This window comes from Lampetra fluviatilis, chromosome 4, assembly GCF_964198595.1.
Source record: "Lampetra fluviatilis chromosome 4, kcLamFluv1.1, whole genome shotgun sequence".
NCBI classification, from domain to species: Eukaryota; Metazoa; Chordata; class Hyperoartia; order Petromyzontiformes; family Petromyzontidae; genus Lampetra; species Lampetra fluviatilis.
In genome coordinates this window covers 713251-730817 of record NC_136278.1, presented here as the reverse complement: position 1 = coordinate 730817, position 17567 = coordinate 713251, and the positions used below count along the sequence as shown (strand labels likewise).

Below are 17567 nucleotides of genomic sequence, written 5' to 3'. Positions count from 1 at the left end.
TAAATCCACAACATTCACAATCTGAGTACAATTACACATCTTGTGGATTTACTCTCCAACACTCCGATGTGCTGCACTAGTGCCAGTGTACTAGTACACTAGTACCAGTGTGTACCAGTGAACTAGTAACGAATTGGCACGTTTTGTTTACGTGACGAACCTTTTTAATTGGCTGTGTCGGGTGGTGGCGGGTTTAACGACACATTTATATATTTACGCGATCTCATCCAAAAAAACCCCTCTATTAGTAGTTATGGTAGCAGTAGTTGCAGTGGCAGTAGTAGTGGCAGTAGTAGTAGTTGTGGCAGTAGTAGTAGTGGTGACAGTAGTAGTAGTTGTGGCAGTAGTAGTAGTAGTGGCAGTAGTAGTAGTAGTGGCAGTAGTAGTAGTTGCAGCAGTAGTAGTAGTAGTGGCAGTAGTAGTAGTGGCATCAGTCGGCGTGCCAGTGGTAGTAGTAGTAGTGGCAGTAGTAGTAGTGGCAGTAGTAGTAGTGGCAGTAGTAGTAATAGTTGTAGTTGCAGCAGTAGTAGTGGCATCAGTCGGGGTGCCAGTGGTCGTGGTTGTATCGCTGTAGAGGTCGTCACGGGCGGGATGCCCCCACATCCTGGCCGCCATGAGTTGCAGTCCAGGCCCAGGGCAATCGGGAGAGATAGCGAGCGGGGGAGGGAGGGGGGGGAGACCCGGGGGGGGGACCCCGAGGGGGGGGGGGTGGGGGGGAGTTGGCGCGTGTGGCAGGAAAGCGTCGGCGCGGCACGCGAGAGACGCCGCTAACGAGGCTGGCGCAACATGAATGAGAGAGTCTCAGCAGCGCTGTGGCCGAGTTGATTATAATAATAATAGAATCAATGATTACGCTCTGACGCAAATTGTAACATTTTTCACTTTGGTGGCTTTTAGAAGTTTCCCCCCCCCCTCCCTCTATCCCCCCCCCACTCCGGCCGTGTTTTCGCACGAGGGCTCTCACCCACGAGCTGGGGGGGGGGGGTTTCGTGTGTGCGTGTGTGCGACTCATCCCCGTGACTCCCAGCCCTCACGTCCCCGCTTCTCATCCACGGGCCCCGAGTACCCGGGCGTGAGTCCCTGTGAGTTGGGGAGTCCTTGTGAGTCCAAGACTGAGTGTCTGTAAGTCCAAGTGTCTACGGTAACATCCGACCTCATCATCTTCACGAGCCACGAGGTCGATCCGCTGCTAATGGACAGCCTCCCACCCCCCAGCCGTCAGCATCTCCCGCCGTCCTCCGCGTAACGAGATCGCTCGACCGCACGCACGACTCCGTCACAGCGTCCTCCTGGGCGCTCAACTTCTTCTCCTTTTGGCTGCGAGTCCATCATTAGTCTCGACCACTGGCACCGTCTCTTCCCGCCGTGACCGTGTGTGTGTGTGGTTGCTTCATAGCTATCCCTGCATCCACCACGCTGGCGAAGATCGTTCGATTCTCGAGTGGACGCTGTTGCCCCCGAGTCGGGGCGGCGATGGCTCGGCTGGTGGAGGCGCTGAATGGTTGCAGGCCTGCTCAATAACGGGCAAATGGGGGTCAGAGGGCACCGTTAATGCGTTAATGACCTCATGGAAACGCGGCTTGCGCCGGCACTCGCTGGGAGCGGCGGAGGGAGCGGGGGAGAGGCGTGGAGGAGGAGGAGGAGGAGGAGGTGACGACGATGAATTCCCCATTAGTCACCCGCGTCACCGTCGTGACGCACGGGGGACGATGCTGCGACTGGGTGGTCAACTCTCTCTCTGCTGATCCCTGATCCTCCACTCCCGCACCTGTCCCATCTCTCTCCCATTGCTCCCTCATCTCCCACCTGTCCCCTCCCTCACCGCCCCCTCTCCTTCCTCGGGTTTTTCCCCCTTCTCACCCCCCTCCCGCTGTATCCAGGCTCGCTCCGCTCTCTTCCTTCTCTCTCATCCCCTTTATCCTCGTCCCTTTCCTCGCAATCTCCATCCCTCTCCGCACTCTCGCGTCTTCACCCTCTCCCCCACATCTCTCTTCGCGCTCCCCTTCTCCACGCTCTCTCGTCTCTCTCGTCTCTCTCCAAATTCCACTTTCTCTTCACTCTCATTACCCCCCCCCTCTCTCTCATCGCCGTGATGTCACCGCCCCCCCCCCCGCGTTGCCGTGTTTACGGCCCTGACGCGTTGCCACGGAAACGGCGGCAAACCCCGGACCCCCCGGGGCGACGTCGGCCTCGGCTGAGACCCCCGTGCCCCTCCCCTGCCCCCCTCGCTCATCCCTGCGCCCCCCCCCCTCCACAGCTCCCAATTTAAAGTTCTTGACGCCGTGATTAGGGTGGTTACCTCTGCACAAACACTGATTGGCACAGGTGGGGTCACTGTAGGGGGGGTCAGGACAGATGGGGTCAGGGCAGATGGGGTCAGGGCAGGTGGGGTCAGGGCAGGTGGGGTCAGGGCAGATGGGGTCAGGGCAGATGGGGTCAGAGCACGTTCCCCTGCACACCTGCCCCTGCCATGCACGTCTCTCTGCACCCGACGTGAAACAGTGCCTCTGCACATCCCCTGTTCATCGCCCTGCTCACCCTTCCTGCTCCGTGCACGGCACCCTGCACAGCACCCTGTACCAGACCGTCCCAACAACATCAGCAGCAGCAGCATCATCATCAGCAGCAGCATGCTGCCCGGACTGGCCGCCGGCCCAGATGATCGCGAATCCCACGTTCTCTGACGGGCGGCACCCGCGCCGATAACCGCGCCACCCCGAAACCCGAGCCTTTGAGAAAACAAGCCCATACAAAAAATAATCCACTCCTTCTTTACAAGACGCCCGGTCCTGCGGGAGAGGGAGAGCGGGAGGCAGAGCGAGCGGGAGAGCGAGAGCGAGCGGGAGAGCGAGAGCGAGCGGCAGAGCGAGCGGGAGAGGGAGAGCGAGCGGGAGGCAGAGCGAGCGGGAGAGCGAGCGGGGAGACGCGGCTGCTGCGTGGCGGAGCGGTGGGCGCGCTCCGTGTTTTTTGAAGTAACACGGTGGGGGGGGGGTTCGGGGGAGTTCGGGGGGGTTCAGGAGAAGGGGGAAATATTCACGTCTGGCGCACGGCCCGGTGCAGCGTGGATCCTCCCTGGCATCGCGTCCAGAGTCAACAAATCTGGGCCCACGCGGGGCCCCGTGCGCCCCTGGAGGCCACCCGTGCCCCCCCCCGTGCCCCCCCCTGTGGGCCCCCTGTGGGTGACCGTGAGTCTCCGTGAGTCTCTGGGCCGTCGGTCCTCCATAGGCACCGACATCGCCAGGGGCATTGGGGGAGGTAAACTTTGGATGTTGGGCCGTTGGGACTTCGGTGTGCGTGTACACGTGTGTTGTGTGCACGTGTGTGTGTACACGTGTGTGTGTGTGTGCACGTGTGTGTGTGTACACGTGTGTGTGTGTGTACACGTGTGTGTGTGTGTACACGTGTGTGCGTGTGTACACGTGTGTGTGTGTGTGCACGTGTGTGTGTGTACACGTGTGTGTGTACACGTGTGTGTGTGTGTGTACACGTGTGTGCGTGTGTACACGTGTGTGTGTGTGTGTGTACACGTGTGTGTGTGTGTACACGTGTGTGCGTGTGTACACGTGTGTGTGTGTGGGTGTGAGTGGTGAGCTTTAGTGTGGCAGTCAGCGCTACGTTGCATTACGCAATCGGCGACCCAAGTTCGATTCCCGCTCACGGCCAACACCAGTGACGGTTATCTGAACCGGTCATGGGCCTCCCCTAAGTCGACTCAGCCTTAAATGAGTACCTGGTGTGGTGTGTAAACATCACCACTGGGGAGACAAAGGCGGCCGGTCGTGGTGGTGGTCACTCACCCCCCTTGAGTGCCGTGCCGGCCTTCATAGGTCCTCACGAACAGCACTTGCTCCAACAGTCTGTTCAGGCTATACGGGGGATTTTTGTGTGCGTGTGTGTGCCTGAGCGGTGACGCAGTCGTTAGCGTACTGCACTACGAACCCGGTGACCCGAGTTCGATTCCCGCGTGCGGCCAATAACAGTCGCGAATATCTGACCCGGTCCTGAACCTCCCCTAGGTCGACGCAGCCCTAAACGAGTCGGTTGTGTGCGGTGTGTCAACATTAGGGAGACGAAGTCGGTTGGGCGTGGTGCTGACCACCCACCCCCTCTTGTACCGAGCCGGCCTTAATAGGTGCTCGCTAACAGTGCTGGCCCCGGCAAACTGTTAAAGGCTGTATGGGGGTCCGTGTCTGTACGTGCGTGTGTCCATTGCAGTTGCTGTCATTCACAACTCACTGCCACCGACACCTTCACTTGGAAACGCTGAACGTCTGAGCGTATTGTGCGGGTGGGGTGGGTGGTAGTGGGTGCAGGGTGACGGTGGGTGCAGGGTGGTGGTGGGGGTGGTGGGTGGTGGTGGGTGCAGGGTGGTGCTGGGTGCAGGGTGGTGCTGGGTGCAGGGTGGTGGTGGGTGCTGGGTGGTGATGGTGGTGGGGGTGGTGGGTGATAGTGGGTGCAGGGTGGTGCAGGGTGGGTGCAGGGTGGTGGTGGGTGGTGGGTGCAGGGTGGTGCTGGGTGCAGGGTGGTGGTGGGTGCTGGGTGGTGATGGTGGGGGTGGTGGTGCAGGGTGGTGGTGGGTGGTGGGTGGTGGGTGCAGGGTGGTGCTGGGTGCAGGGTGGCGGTGGGTGCTGGGTGGTGATGGTGGGGGTGGTAGTGGGTGGTAGTGGGTGCAGGATGGTGGTGGTGGGGGTGGTGGGTGGTAGTGGGTGCAGGGTGGTGGTGGTGCTGGGTGGTGGTGGGTGCAGGGTGGTGGTGGTGGTGGGTGGTAGTGGGTGCAGGGTGGTGGTGGTGCTGGGTGGTGGTAGGTGCTGGGTGGTGGTGGGTGCTGGGTGGTGGTGGTGCTGGGTGGTGGTGCTGGGTGGTAGTGGGTGCAGGGTGGTGGTGGTGCTGGGTGGTGGTGCAGGGTGGTGGTGGGTGCAGGGTGGTGGGTGGTGGGTGCAGGGTGGTGCTGGGTGCAGGGTGGCGGTGGGTGCTGGGTGGTGATGGTGGGGGTGGTAGTGGGTGGTAGTGGGTGCAGGGTGGTGGTGGTGGGGGTGGTGGGTGGTAGTGGGTGCAGGGTGGTGGTGGTGCTGGGTGGTGGTGGGTGCAGGGTGGTGGTGGTGGTGGGTGGTAGTGGGTGCAGGGTGGTGGTGGTGGTGCTGGGTGGTGGTGGGTGCTGGGTGGTGGTGGTGCTGGGTGGTAGTGGGTGCAGGGTGGTGGTGGTGCTGGGTGGTGGTGGTGCTGGGTGGTGGTGCTGGGTGGTGGTGGTGCTGGGTGGTGGTGGGTGCTGGGTGGTGGTGGGTGCTGGGTGGTGGTGGGTGCTGGGTGGTGGTGGTGCTGGGTGGTGGTGGGTGCAGGGTGGTGGTGGGTGCTGGTGGTGCTGGGTGGTGGTGCTGGGTGGTGGTGCAGGGTGGTGGTGGGTGCAGGGTGCTGGGTGGTGGTGGGGGTGGGTGGTGGTGCTGGGTGGTGGTGCAGGGTGGTGGTGTAGGGTGCTGGGTTGTTAATGCTGGGTGCTGGCCAGATTTGCCTGGGAGATGGGAGGGTGTTAATTGCAGGCTGGGTGTCTTTAGGATTATGCTTGGAGTCTGTGGTGTTGGTTGTTGCGTGTGCGCGCACATCTCGGTCTGTTGGTGTGCACGCCTTGGTGAGTGTGTGTGTGTTGGTATGCGTGCGAGTACATGTAAGTGAATATGTGCGTGTGTGTATGTTGGTACGCGTTCACGCCTATTGTAAAAGTGAGTTGGAAAGACATCTGCGCTGGGAGTTTACGTGGAGGGAGAGGGGGTGGTGCAGTGTTGGGGGGGAGGGAGGGATGAGGGACGGGGAGAGGGGGGGCCGTAAGGAGGGGGGGGGTCTGGCCAGCGCCGTGTGAATTGCACTGGGGAGGTCAGGCAGCCAAGGGGTTCCCGTCGCGTTTGGATGAAGTTCCAGAGCCCCCACCCCTACACCCCACGTACCCCCTCCCTCGGCCCCCGATTTACCTTTCCGCCCCCCCCTCGCCTCCTCCCGCACCCTCCAGCCCCTTTAGCAGACACTACAACCACATTCACTACAACCACATTCACTACAACCACATTCACTACAACCACATTCACTACAACTACGCTCACTACAACCGCGCTCACTACAACCACATTCACTACAACCACATTCACTACAAACACGCTCGCTACAACTACATTCACTACAACCACATTCACTACAACCACATTCACTACAACCACGCTCGCTACAACCACGCTCGCTACGACCACGCTCGCTACAACCACATTCACTACAACCACATTCACTACAACCACATTCACTACAACCACGCTCGCTACAACCACATTCACTACAACCACGCTTGCTACAACCACATTCGCTACAACCACATTCACTACAACCACATTCGCTACAACCACATTCACTAAAACCACGCTCGCTACAACCACATTCACTGCAACCACATTCACTACAACCACGCTCGCTACAACCACATTCACTACAACCACGCTCACTACAACCATGCTCGCTACAACCACATTCGCTACAACCACATTCACTACAACCACATTCACTACAACCACGCTCGCTACAACCACATTCACTACAACCACGCTCACTAACCGAGCTCCCTGTAACCGCGCACCCCCTACAAACGAGCTCCCTGCAAATGCGCTCGCATTTTTCCACACAGATACAGATAGTGCGATGTACAAATCACGTCTGCGGCTCCCTCGCCCCCCACTCTCCCAATTCTTTCCCGACTCCCCACACTCCCCCAACTCTCCCCGAGACTCTCCCAACTTTGACATCCCAGCCCCCCTACTCACACCGCTCGCTCCCACAACTCTCAGCCGGAATCACACCCTCAGCCCCCCACCCCCCAACTCACACCCCAGCCCCATCTCGAGCCTGGTCCCCGTGGCGGCGAGCCGGGGTCACGCTGCACAATGACAGGAAGCGCCCGAGTGCGGGAGGCGCGATGTCCGTGTTCCAGGCCTCATTGTGAGATGTTCGGCAACAGCAGCAGCAGCAGTAGGAGTCATACATAAATAATTATGGGGGCCCGCGTTTAACTTCATAATGAAACGCAACTTCAGGTTTTCTCAACCGATCTGTGTGGAGTGGCCCCGAAGCGCGGTGGTCGCCTGCCCCAGATGTCGAGTGGAACTCGGAGTCGCGTGGAACCAAGGTCGCGTGGAACGGGTGGTGGGCGAGTCCAGGGTTCGAGGGGAGTGTGGGGAGCGGAAGTGCAGCGGTTAGCGCACTGCGCTACGAACCTGTCGACCCGAGTTCACGGCCAACACCTGTGACGAGTATCTGAACCGGTCCTAGGCCTCCCCTAGGTCGACTCGGCTTCAAATGAGTACTCAGTGGGGGTGTGTGAACATCGCCACTGGGGAGACAAAGGCGGTGGTGCGTGGTGCTGGCCACCCACCCCCTCGTGTGCCGTGCCGCCCTTCATAGGTGCTCGCTGACAGCACTTGCCCCAACAGTCTGTTAAGGCTACACGAGGGATCTTTGTCTTTGTGTGTCACGGTGGTGCGGCCGGATCGGCGCGCGTCAGGGCAGGAGCCTCTCTCTGTTGCTCCTGGACGCCCCTCGCATTCCTCTCCTTCCCGCCACACCTCGCCCTGCTCGGCCGTGGGAAACAGCCCCCCCTCCACCCCCCCCTCGCCCCCCCCTCCATCCCCCCCATCCTCGCCCCCCCTCCACCCCCCCATTCTCGCCCCCCCTTCCACCCCCCTCGCCCCCACTCCCTTCCTCGGAGCTGCTCTCTCTCTGCTCGCAGAGTGGGACTTGCCCTTGTAGTTTACACGCACGCGCGCTCGCTCCCGTGTGCACTACAAGGGGACACACACGTGCGTGTGCACACACGTGCCCGCGTGTACTACAAGGGGACACACGTGCGTGTGCACACACACACGTGCGTGTGCACACACACGTGCCCGCGTGTACTACAAGGGGACACACACGTGCGTGTGTGGACTCCTTTGCCTATATGAGCTACACGTAGCGCAGCGGTGAGCGCTCCGCGCTGCGAATCCGTCGACCCGAGTTCGATTCCCACTCGCGGCCAATAAACAGCGGCGAATATCCGAACCGATCTCGGGCCTCCCCCTACGTCGACTCGGCCTAAAATGAGCACCCGATGCGGCGTGTGTGAACATCAGCGCCGGGGAGACAAAGGCGGTGTGAGCACGTGCCGCCTGCGCACGACCCCCCCCCACCTGCGCTCCTCCCCGTGGGAGCAGCGCTGGTGGGGGGGGGGTTCAGCTGGAAACACGCAGCGAGCGCCTGACGTTCCGTGCTTTACCTCCCCCCGCCCCACCCAGCCCCCTCCCCCCGCCCCACCCAGCCCCCTCCCCCCGCCCCAGCCTGCGCCCTCCCCGCGCTCCCCCAAGTCGGCGTGCACTCCCACCCAGCCCCCACCGCAGCCACGCTCATTAACGTGCACGCACACACACACGCACACACGAACGCACGCAGGCTGTTAGGGCAGGGGTTGTGAGAGCGAGTGAAGGGCGGGGTGGTGCGCGACGGGACCCGCGCTCGTTGAAGTGGGGGAGGGGGCCGGGACCGGTTCGGATCCCGCGTGCTGCTCATGATGGTGGCCGCATGCCCCGAATCCGGTCCCCGGGTTTGTAGCGCAATGCTCTCACCACCGCCGCCTTGCCGCGTGTCGTACGAACACGAAGATCCCCGTATAGCCTCAACGTACTCTTGGGGGTGGGTGGCCGACAACACGCCCGGTCGCCTTTGTATCCCTCGTGGAAATGTTTACACACTGCACCAGGTACTCGTTTGAGGCTGAGTTGACATCGGGGAGGCCCAGGACCGGTTCAGATAATCGTGAACAGGAATCGAACTCGGGCTCACACACACCTACAGTCAAACAGAAACACGAATACAGCCAAACATATAAAGACAAAGATCCCCCGTGTAGTTCGAAACAGGCTGTTGGAGCAAGTGCTGTTAGCGAGTAGCACCGGCACACGAGGGGCTACATCCACCCCCCTTTGTCTCCCCAGGGCTGATATTACCGCATCGTACCAAGTACACACACACACCTCCATGCAAAGACCACCGCTGTGTTTCTGTGGCTAATGATGATGATGATGATACACTGGGTGCTGGGGAGAGCTCGTAGGTCCTCCACACCTCCGGAGGACGTGGAAAGAGGTGGCGACGAGGTGTGGACGATTTACAGAGTTGATCCTGGCCGGGTATTGAACCGGAGCGCCTTGAGGCGGCGTGCGATGGCGCCGCCGCCTCCTCCTCCTCGGAGCGAGCTCGGGGAGCGAGGTGATGTTACGGGGAAACATGCCGCGGAATTTTTGGAATTTGCGAGATACGCGGCGTCGAGTGCCGGGCAGCAGCGGTGATGGGGCAGACGCGGCCCCCGGGGAGGGGGGGGAGGGGCACGCGAGAGTGGCCGAGCGTCCCGTCGTGCGTGCCCGACCCCGCGTGTCTGACCTCTGCGTGTGTGACCTCTGTGTGTGACCCCACGTGTCTGACCTCTGCGTGTCTGACCTCTGCGTGTGTGACCCCGCGTGTGTGACCCCGCGTGTCTGACCCCTGCGTGTCTGACCTCTGCGTGTGTGACCCCGCGTGTCTGACCTCTGCGTGTGTGACCTCTGCGTGTGTGACCCCGCGTGTCTGACCTCTGCGTGTATGACCCCGCGTGTCTGACCTCTGTGTGTGACCCCGCGTGTCTGACCTCTGCGTGTGTGACCCCGCGTGTCTGACTTCTGCGTGTGTGACCCCGCGTGTCTGACCTCTGCTAGTGTGACCTCTGCGTGTGTGACCCCGCGTGTCTGACCTCTGCGTGTGTGACCCCGCGTGTCTGACCTCTGCGTGTGTGACCCCGCGTGTCTGACTTCTGCGTGTGTGACCCCGCGTGTCTGACCTCTGCTAGTGTGACCTCTGCGTGTGTGACCCCGCGTGTCTGACCTCTGCGTGTGTGACCCCGCGTGTCTGACCTCTGCGTGTGTGACCCCGCGTGTCAGACCTTTGCTAGTGTGACCTCTGCGTGTGTGACCCCGCGTGTCTGACCTCTGCGTGTGTGACCCCGCGTGTCTGACCTCTGCGCGTGTGACCCCGCGTGTCTGACCCCGGAATGGTCGCGGTGAGCGCACTGCGCTAAGGACCCAGCGAGTTCGATCCCCGCTCACGACCAATGGCAGTGGCGAATATTCGAACCAAGATAGATTCAACCTTAAATGAGCACCTGGTGCGGTGTGTCAACATCAGCACTGAGGAGACAAAGGCCGCCAGGAGTGGTGCTGGCCACCCACCCCCTCGTGTGCCGTGCCGGCCTCCATAGGTGCTACTCGCTGCTACTCGCTAACAGTGCTTGCTCCAACAGTCTGTTAAAAGCCATACGCGATCTAACCCAAAAAACCTCTTTTATGGATGATATTGGTCGCGAAAGCCTACGTGTTAAACTACACGGGGGATCTTTGTCTTTGACCCCGTGACCTGTATCTGACCCCTTGTCACTGACCCAGCGCGTACGACCCGGCGTGTCTGACCCAACGTCCATATTCCACCTTTTTCTGATCCCTTATCCCCCTGTGATCTCTGCCCCCTCCCCCGTGCCCCCCTCACTCCACCGTGCCTCCCCCATTCCCCCCCCCCCGTGCAGGCAGTGTGTGCGCGAGTGGGAAGAGCCGCACGACAGCGCCCTCTACTGCCTGCAGGCCGACGGGAACCACATGGTGGCGAGCGGCTCGGCGCACTACGGAGTCGTGCGCCTCTGGGACAAGCGCCACCACCGCTGCCTGCAGGTGCCTGCGAGACGACGGCGTCTCCTCGCTCGTTAGTCGGCGTCGTCATCGGCGGCGGCAGCGTCGGCCATGATGAGGTCCCCATCGAACGTGGGCCTTCATTGCCCCGGCGGCGTTTATGTGCGCCAAAATAAACCGCACCGCGCCAATGGTGAAGGCGCCGCCGCCACCTCTCACGATTCTTCCGATGCAGCGACCCACCCGGCACCTGCTCCTTGACACACGAGCTGATTCCATCATCGCTCCATCTCCTCGGTCGACGTCCTCTCTGGACGTGTTCTCTTCACAGGCTGCCACTGCGTTGTTGTTCTTGACGAATGGGCATCATCCCTCTAGCTGTGACTCATCCTGCCCAAGCCCGCTCGCTTGTCTTGAGAGTTTGGGTGATGTCACCATCTTGTGAATGAACGTCCTGTAGAAGCAATAGAGAGTGCCCCATGTCTCTGTGTCTCCATGTCCCCGTGTGTCTCCGCGTGTCTCTGCGTGTCCCCATTCGTAGACCTTCAACCTGGCGTCTCCTGTGAGCAGCCCCGTGTACAGCCTCCGCTTCAGCACGCGCTGCCTGTACGTGGCCGTCGCCACGCAGGTGTGCGTGCTGGACTTCACCTGACAACACCTGGAACACCTGGAACACCTGGACACGACACTGGGCCCCCGCACCTGCATCTGAGTTGCCGAAGCTCCTCGGTGCCGATGCCTTAACACCGAGGAGTCGCGTGGAAATTCGTCGCAAATTGGTGTCCCGGCGCCCCCTGCCGGCTCTCCCTTCTCTCTCTCTCATCCTGACTCCCTCCGCGCCTCTCCTCGTCTCTCACTCTCCCTGACAGCTCTGATCTCCCTGTCCCCCCATCTCCCTGCTTCTCCCTGCTTTCTTCCACCTCCCTGCCTCTCCAGTCTCCTCCCTGGTCCGCTCTCCCTGCCCCCTCCTGTCTCTTTGCCTCTCATTCTGTCGCTTTCCCAGCCTCACCTCTATCAATCTCTGCTGGTTCTCACCCCCCTTGCTCACCTGTCTCCCTGCCTGCTTCCTCTACTCTGTTCGTCTCGCCCTGCCTCTGCTTCCCCCCCCCCCCACTTCTCCTTGCTCCCCTCGCTTCGGTGGTGGTGGCGGCAGGGGAAATATTGAGGCTGTTATTTGATTCTCGGACGCCTTGGCGGGACGGTGTCTCCTGTCCATGTCTTCCCGGTGTGTTCGTGTCTCCATTACCCCCTCCTCTCTCTGTCTGTCTCCTTGCCTCTGTGTGTCTCCCAGTCTCCCCGTGTCTCCCCATATCTGCCGTGCCCCTGCTCCTGCCTCCCAGGGTGCGTGACCCCGCGTAGCGTCTTGACTGGAACTGCATGCAATGGGGGGGGGGGGGGGGCGGTCACAGTAGGGGGCTCTGGGCAAGGGGGTCGTGTCTCTGGGCAGGGAGTGCGTGGGGATGAGTAAAGATGTTGAGAGTTGTACTTGCTCTGTGCCTGTCCTCGTGTGTCCAGGTGAGTGTTGCAGAGTGATGATGGTGAGTGCCTGGTATGGTGAGAGTGTGATGGTGAGTGTTATGGCGTTGGTGAGTGTTGGGGTATGTGTGATGGTGAGTTTTAGAGAGTGTTGCGACTGTGATAATTGTTTTTTTACCCTTCTATCTGGCAACAAATCTGACACCTTTTTTTACAAGGAGTCATGTTTGCATTGATCACAATACCTGCAGTCGGAATGCAAACAAAAAACACAACTCTGATCATGTATGCACTGTCCTTGAAATTGATTGGTCCACACCCGAGACAGCTTTCCTTAGAGCCTAGTCTCACATGGTGTTGGACCAGATGACGCCAAAAGGCGCACAACTCAAAGACAATGCACCATCAGAGTATGAGAGCTCGGGGTAAAGCATTTACACCATGAATGCTCAGGGTAAGCATTTACACCATACACCAATGATCATATTTTGCTACTGGCAAAGGAGGTTCCAATGGTGTTATTACTGTCTTGGGTGTGTGTGCTGGTGATAGTGCTGGTGAGTGTTTCAGAGTGCTGGTGAGTGTTTCAGAGTGCTGGTGATTGTTGGCGAGTGTGCTGATGCGGTGGTGAGGGTGATGGTGTGAGTGTTTCTGTAATGAGTTGATGTGACGGTGAATTTGTGTGTGTGCCTCTCGGGCAATCTGACACACGCAATGCACTACAACACAAACAACACAAGTTCAATTCCTCAATCGAACATCAGCAGTAACTTGTAAATCTCAATGTTAGAGGATATTGCCTCTCCTGTAGGTCTACTCGGCCTAAAGTTTTGACAACACAATTGGTACATTGAAAAATAGTGAGGGGTGGCGTTGGCTCGAAAACTAAACTATTATTTTATTGTACCAGGCATGACCCGCTGATCTACAAAGTTATTTTCCAGACTCGACCTGGCCACAAATGATAGCCCAAAGAAGCGGCTTATTACGTGGCAATTTATAGCAGCAGTCGAAGACTAAATTCTAAATGCGGAGGGAAACGGAGGACCCGGAGAAAACTCCACGCGACCACGGGGAGAGACACACAGGGAGAGGCTTGAGGACTTCATCCAGCAGTGGCTTGATTAAGACTGGAGCTACAACTAAATAATGATAATTGCCGAAGGTGGGAATCGAACTCGGGTCCCCGTGCCCTGCGGGCGGCGGCGTTACCGCTCGGCCACGCAGAAGCCCAAGAAACCTCTGACCAGGCGCGTGCGCGCGCGCGGGGCACTGTGGGTAAATCAGTGCGGCTCCTCAGGCGGGGCCGCGAACCGAAGCGGCTCGAACTCGCGGGAGGGACCGGAGGGGACCAGGAGGGGACCAGGAGGGGGACCAAGGGCATCGAGGTTCCGCGGCGGCGGTGCCGCGAGAAGAGGAAGAAGGTGGAGGAGGTAACGTGGAACGGTGGCTGGAGGGGGGCGGTGGGGCGACTGAGTTTGGGCAGTCACTGTCGTAGCGGGCAAGAAGCCACTCGCTCAGCCACTCAGTCAGTCACTCAATCAGTCAGCCAGTCAGTCACTCAGTCAACCACTCACTCAGCCACTCACCCAGCCACTCAGTCAGCCACGCATTTGGCCAAGCAGGCGCTCGAGCAGCCATTGGGGCCGTGAGGCGCTTTCTGCCCGCGCATTGCGCGCCCGCGGTTGCTATGGGAACGGCCGGGAGCCATCGCGGATTACGGCCGTTGTCACTTCCCGTGTGTGTCACTCCACGTGTGTGTCACTCCACGTGTGTGTCACTCCACGTGTGTGTCACTCCACGTGTGTGTCACTCCGTGTGTGTCACTCCACGTGTGTCACTCCACGTGTGTCATTCCACGTGTGTCACTCCACGTGTGTCACTCCACGTGTGTCACTCCACGTGTGTCACTCCACGTGTGTGTCACTCCACGTGTGTGTCACTCCACGTGTGTCACTCCGCGTGTGTGTCACTCCGCGTGTGTGTCACTCCCCGTGTGTGTCACTCCACATGTCACTCTTGTCACTCCCTGTGTCACCTCGTGTATCACTCCCTATATCCCACCCACTGTGTGAAAGGACATGGAGGTGAGGTATAGGTAAGAGCGCATGAGATCAGGTGAGCAGCCGAAATGCGTCTTATCCCCTGCGTCCAACAGGGCAGAGGTGAGGAGGTCATGACCCCCAGCGTGCGGACCCCCCACCGCCTCCCTCGTGCGGGACCCCTCCGTGACCTCTAACCCCCTGCGGAGGAGACGGCGGCCCGCCCCCACGGGGGGCTCCTGCGAGCGACTCCGTCAACACGCGTCACTCGGTGGGCGGTGGGCACGCTCCTCCAAGTGCCTCGGTGTGGGGTTCTCTACCTGTGCCCCGCTTCGCCTGCTCACCTGCTCACCTATGGATTGACTTATGCAGCTAGCGAGGGATGCTAGGTTTAGTGATGTGTGTTGTGTGTGTCGCTATTGTAAACTTTTAATTACATGTGTTGGGAAAACTTACGTTGTTTATATACCATTGTTTTAGTAAGTTTTAGAGGGGCTTGGTTTGGCCCGATTGTTTTGTATTTAGTATAGATTTATACTTAAAATTTGTATCTGTATTGTATCATGATTGTTATTGTTTGTTGCGGTTGAACCCAAATCGAATGGCTCACAGGGTAAATTCTAATACATTAACTGAACTAAATCTATTGCTCACCTATTGCTCACCTATTCACGTGCTCATCGACATGTTTACCCGCACATTTCTCTCTCCACATGCCCACCTTTCTGCCTACTCACCACCACTTTCTCAGTCGCCCACCTGCCTACCTATCCACTTGTCCACCTGGTCACTTGTTAATTTGCTCAAGTGCCCACTTGTTCCCCTCTCCACTCGTCTGTCTGCTGGCTCTCCTGCACGCAGCTCTGGGCTGCGATGGAGCACATGGCGGAGGGAGACGCAGCGGAGCACATGGCGGAGGGAGACGCAGCGGCCCTGTCACACGACGGCAAGGCGGAGACGCAGAGCGTGCCGGTGAGGTTCTGTGTGTGCGGTAGCGCAGCGGTTAGCGGTTAGTGGTTAGTGGTTAGCGGTTAGCGGTTAGCGCTCTGCACTACGCATCGGGAGACCTCACGGCTATCTGGCCCGGATTCCACACAGGCTGTTGGGGCAAGTGCTGTTAGCGAGTACCTGGGAATGGCGGCTCGGCACACGAGCACCACGCCTTTTGTCCCAATGACAATGTTTTACACACCGTACCAGGTACTTATTTGAGGCTGAGCCGACCTAGGAGAGGCCCAGGACCGGTTAAGATTATTGCCACCGGTGTTTGCATGAGCGGGAATCAAACTCGGGTTGCCGTTTTGTTAGCGCAGTGCGCTAACCGCTGCACTACCACTCCCCACAATTCAATCGATTCAACACACGGGTACACACAAACCCACATATACCTGGTGTGGTGTGCAAACACTGGGGAGACAAAGGCGGCCAGGCGTGGTGGGCTACCCAGGGGGTTCTTGTCTTTTTGCACCGCAGATTGCCGCTCTCAAACACAACGGGCTGCTCCAGAGCCTGGCTGTGGAGACAGAGCGCACACCGCGAGCAGGTGTGCGCCGCACTTCCACACCGCACTACCGCACTACCACACCGCACTACCACACCGCACTGCCACACTACTGCACTGCCACACACTACCGCACCGCACTACTGCACTACCGCACTGCCACACCGCACTACCGCACTACCGCACTGCCACACTACCGCACCGCACTACTGCACTACCGCACTGCCACACCGCACTACCACACTACCACACTACCACACCGCACTACCGCACCGCACCATCGCATTGCCACGGGAACAGCATAGGCAGACACACATGCAGAGAGAGACACACACAAAGACACACCAAGCATGTGTGTCTGCCTACACTGTTCCTGTGTCTGTGGTTTATCATTCATTCTTACCTGATGATGGTTGCTTGTGTTGCAACCGAAACGTCGTATTCTATTATTATTTGATTTTATTTTCTACGTGACTTTACCGAAATAACCAAAGAGTAATTCCTGCAGTCACGAAAGCTTCGAATCATCATTAATTGGCTGAAACGATCTTAAAATAAGTACCCCATGTAGGCAGGACCCTTCTGAAAATTATTCCTCGAACTCTGTGTAACCTTCCTGAATAAATAAGTGATGATTATGAATTAGTACATTTCAGTGACGACTAACATCGGTGGCAATGGAGCGGTCGGCGCGCTGCGTTACAAACCCAGCAACCCGAATTTGATTCCTGCTCACGGCCAACACCAGTGACGATTATCTGAACCCGTCCTGGGCCTCCCCTAGGTCGACTCAGCCTGTTTTAAACATCTCCACTATGGAGACAAAGGCGGCCGGATGTAGTGCTGGTCAAATATCCCCTCGTGTGCCATGCCGGCCTTCACAGGTGCTCATTAACAGCACTTGCGTCAACAGTCTATTAAGGCTATATGGGGGATCTTTGTCTTTTTCTGTGTGTGGGTGGACAGAGGAGATGGAGGATCTGATCCAGGCTCAGAATGAGTGGGCAGCAGTGGAAACGATTCAGCCAGGTGACACATCATGTCACATCATCACGCATCATTATACACCCTCGTCACATCATCACTCATCCTCAGATCATCAACATCAGCTTGACCCCTTCACATCAGCAGAGAGCAACCTACATCATCATCATCATTACCCCCATCATCTAGTCGAGGTGCCGATGAGTCAAGGTGCGTGTGTGCATGCCCGATGACCCGAGTTCGATTCCTGCTCACGACTAATAACAGTGGCTTCCCCGAGGTCGACTGAGTCTTAAACGAGTTCCTGATGCGGTGCGTCAAACATCAGCACTGGGGAGACAAAGGCGGCCGGGCGTGGTGTTGGCGATCTGCCCTCTTATGCGCCTTGCCGGCCTTCACAGGTGCTCGCTAACAGCCCTTTACCCGACAGTCCGTGAAAGGCTACACGGGGGACCTTTGTCTGTGTGTGAGCAGTGGCAGGAGCGGGGGCGGAGGCGCTCACTCAGACGCCTCCCATCTCCTTCAGCGAGGCCCTGCACCACTTCCAGACGGCCGACCTCTCCCGCTACTCCGTAACCACAACGTCACCACGCACCATAACCACACCACCGCAGCGTAACCTCGCACGCACACATCTACAGCGACAGAGATCCTTAAGAGACTGTTGGGGCAAGTGCTTGTAGCGAGCGCCATCGTGTGTGTGTGTGTACTTGTGTGTGTGTACGTTCGACACTTCACGTGGCCTCGGGGTGCACATGGCCTGGCACAAGCGTCGTGGTGACGTCACCGCCACTTAGTGGCGAATGGCGGTTGTTGTTGTTGTTGTTGTGTGTGTGTGCGTGTGTGTATGTA

General features: G+C 58.8%; 2 protein-coding genes across 8 annotated transcripts in view; both read left to right on the top strand.

Moving 5' to 3' along the window:
• FBXW4 (F-box and WD repeat domain containing 4) overlaps positions 1–12122 on the top strand; it is a 47545-nt gene extending 35423 nt beyond the window's left edge. For all 4 annotated transcript variants that reach the window (XM_078855266.1, XM_078855265.1, XM_078855264.1 and 1 more), the window contains 2 exons: positions 10613–10754; positions 11254–12122. In XM_078855266.1, the coding sequence (XP_078711392.1) occupies positions 10613–10754; positions 11254–11364 (253 nt within the window). In that variant the 3' untranslated portion in view covers positions 11365–12122. The remainder of the gene's footprint in view (positions 1–10612; positions 10755–11253) is intronic.
• A 1089-nt stretch (positions 12123–13211) lies between these two features.
• ELMOD3 (ELMO domain containing 3) overlaps positions 13212–17567 on the top strand; it is a 14541-nt gene continuing 10185 nt past the window's right edge. Inside the window, exons 1-6 of one of the 4 annotated variants that reach the window (XM_078855259.1) lie at positions 13212–13621; positions 14347–14501; positions 15092–15202; positions 15704–15773; positions 16698–16760; positions 17190–17287. In XM_078855259.1, coding sequence (XP_078711385.1) covers positions 15104–15202; positions 15704–15773; positions 16698–16760; positions 17190–17287 — 330 coding nt within the window. In that variant the 5' untranslated portion in view covers positions 13212–13621; positions 14347–14501; positions 15092–15103. Of the gene's footprint in view, positions 13622–14346; positions 14535–15091; positions 15203–15703; positions 15774–16697; positions 16761–17189; positions 17288–17567 lie in introns of all 4 variants that reach the window. The other 3 variants (XM_078855260.1, XM_078855258.1, XM_078855261.1) reach the window with 3 other exon arrangements.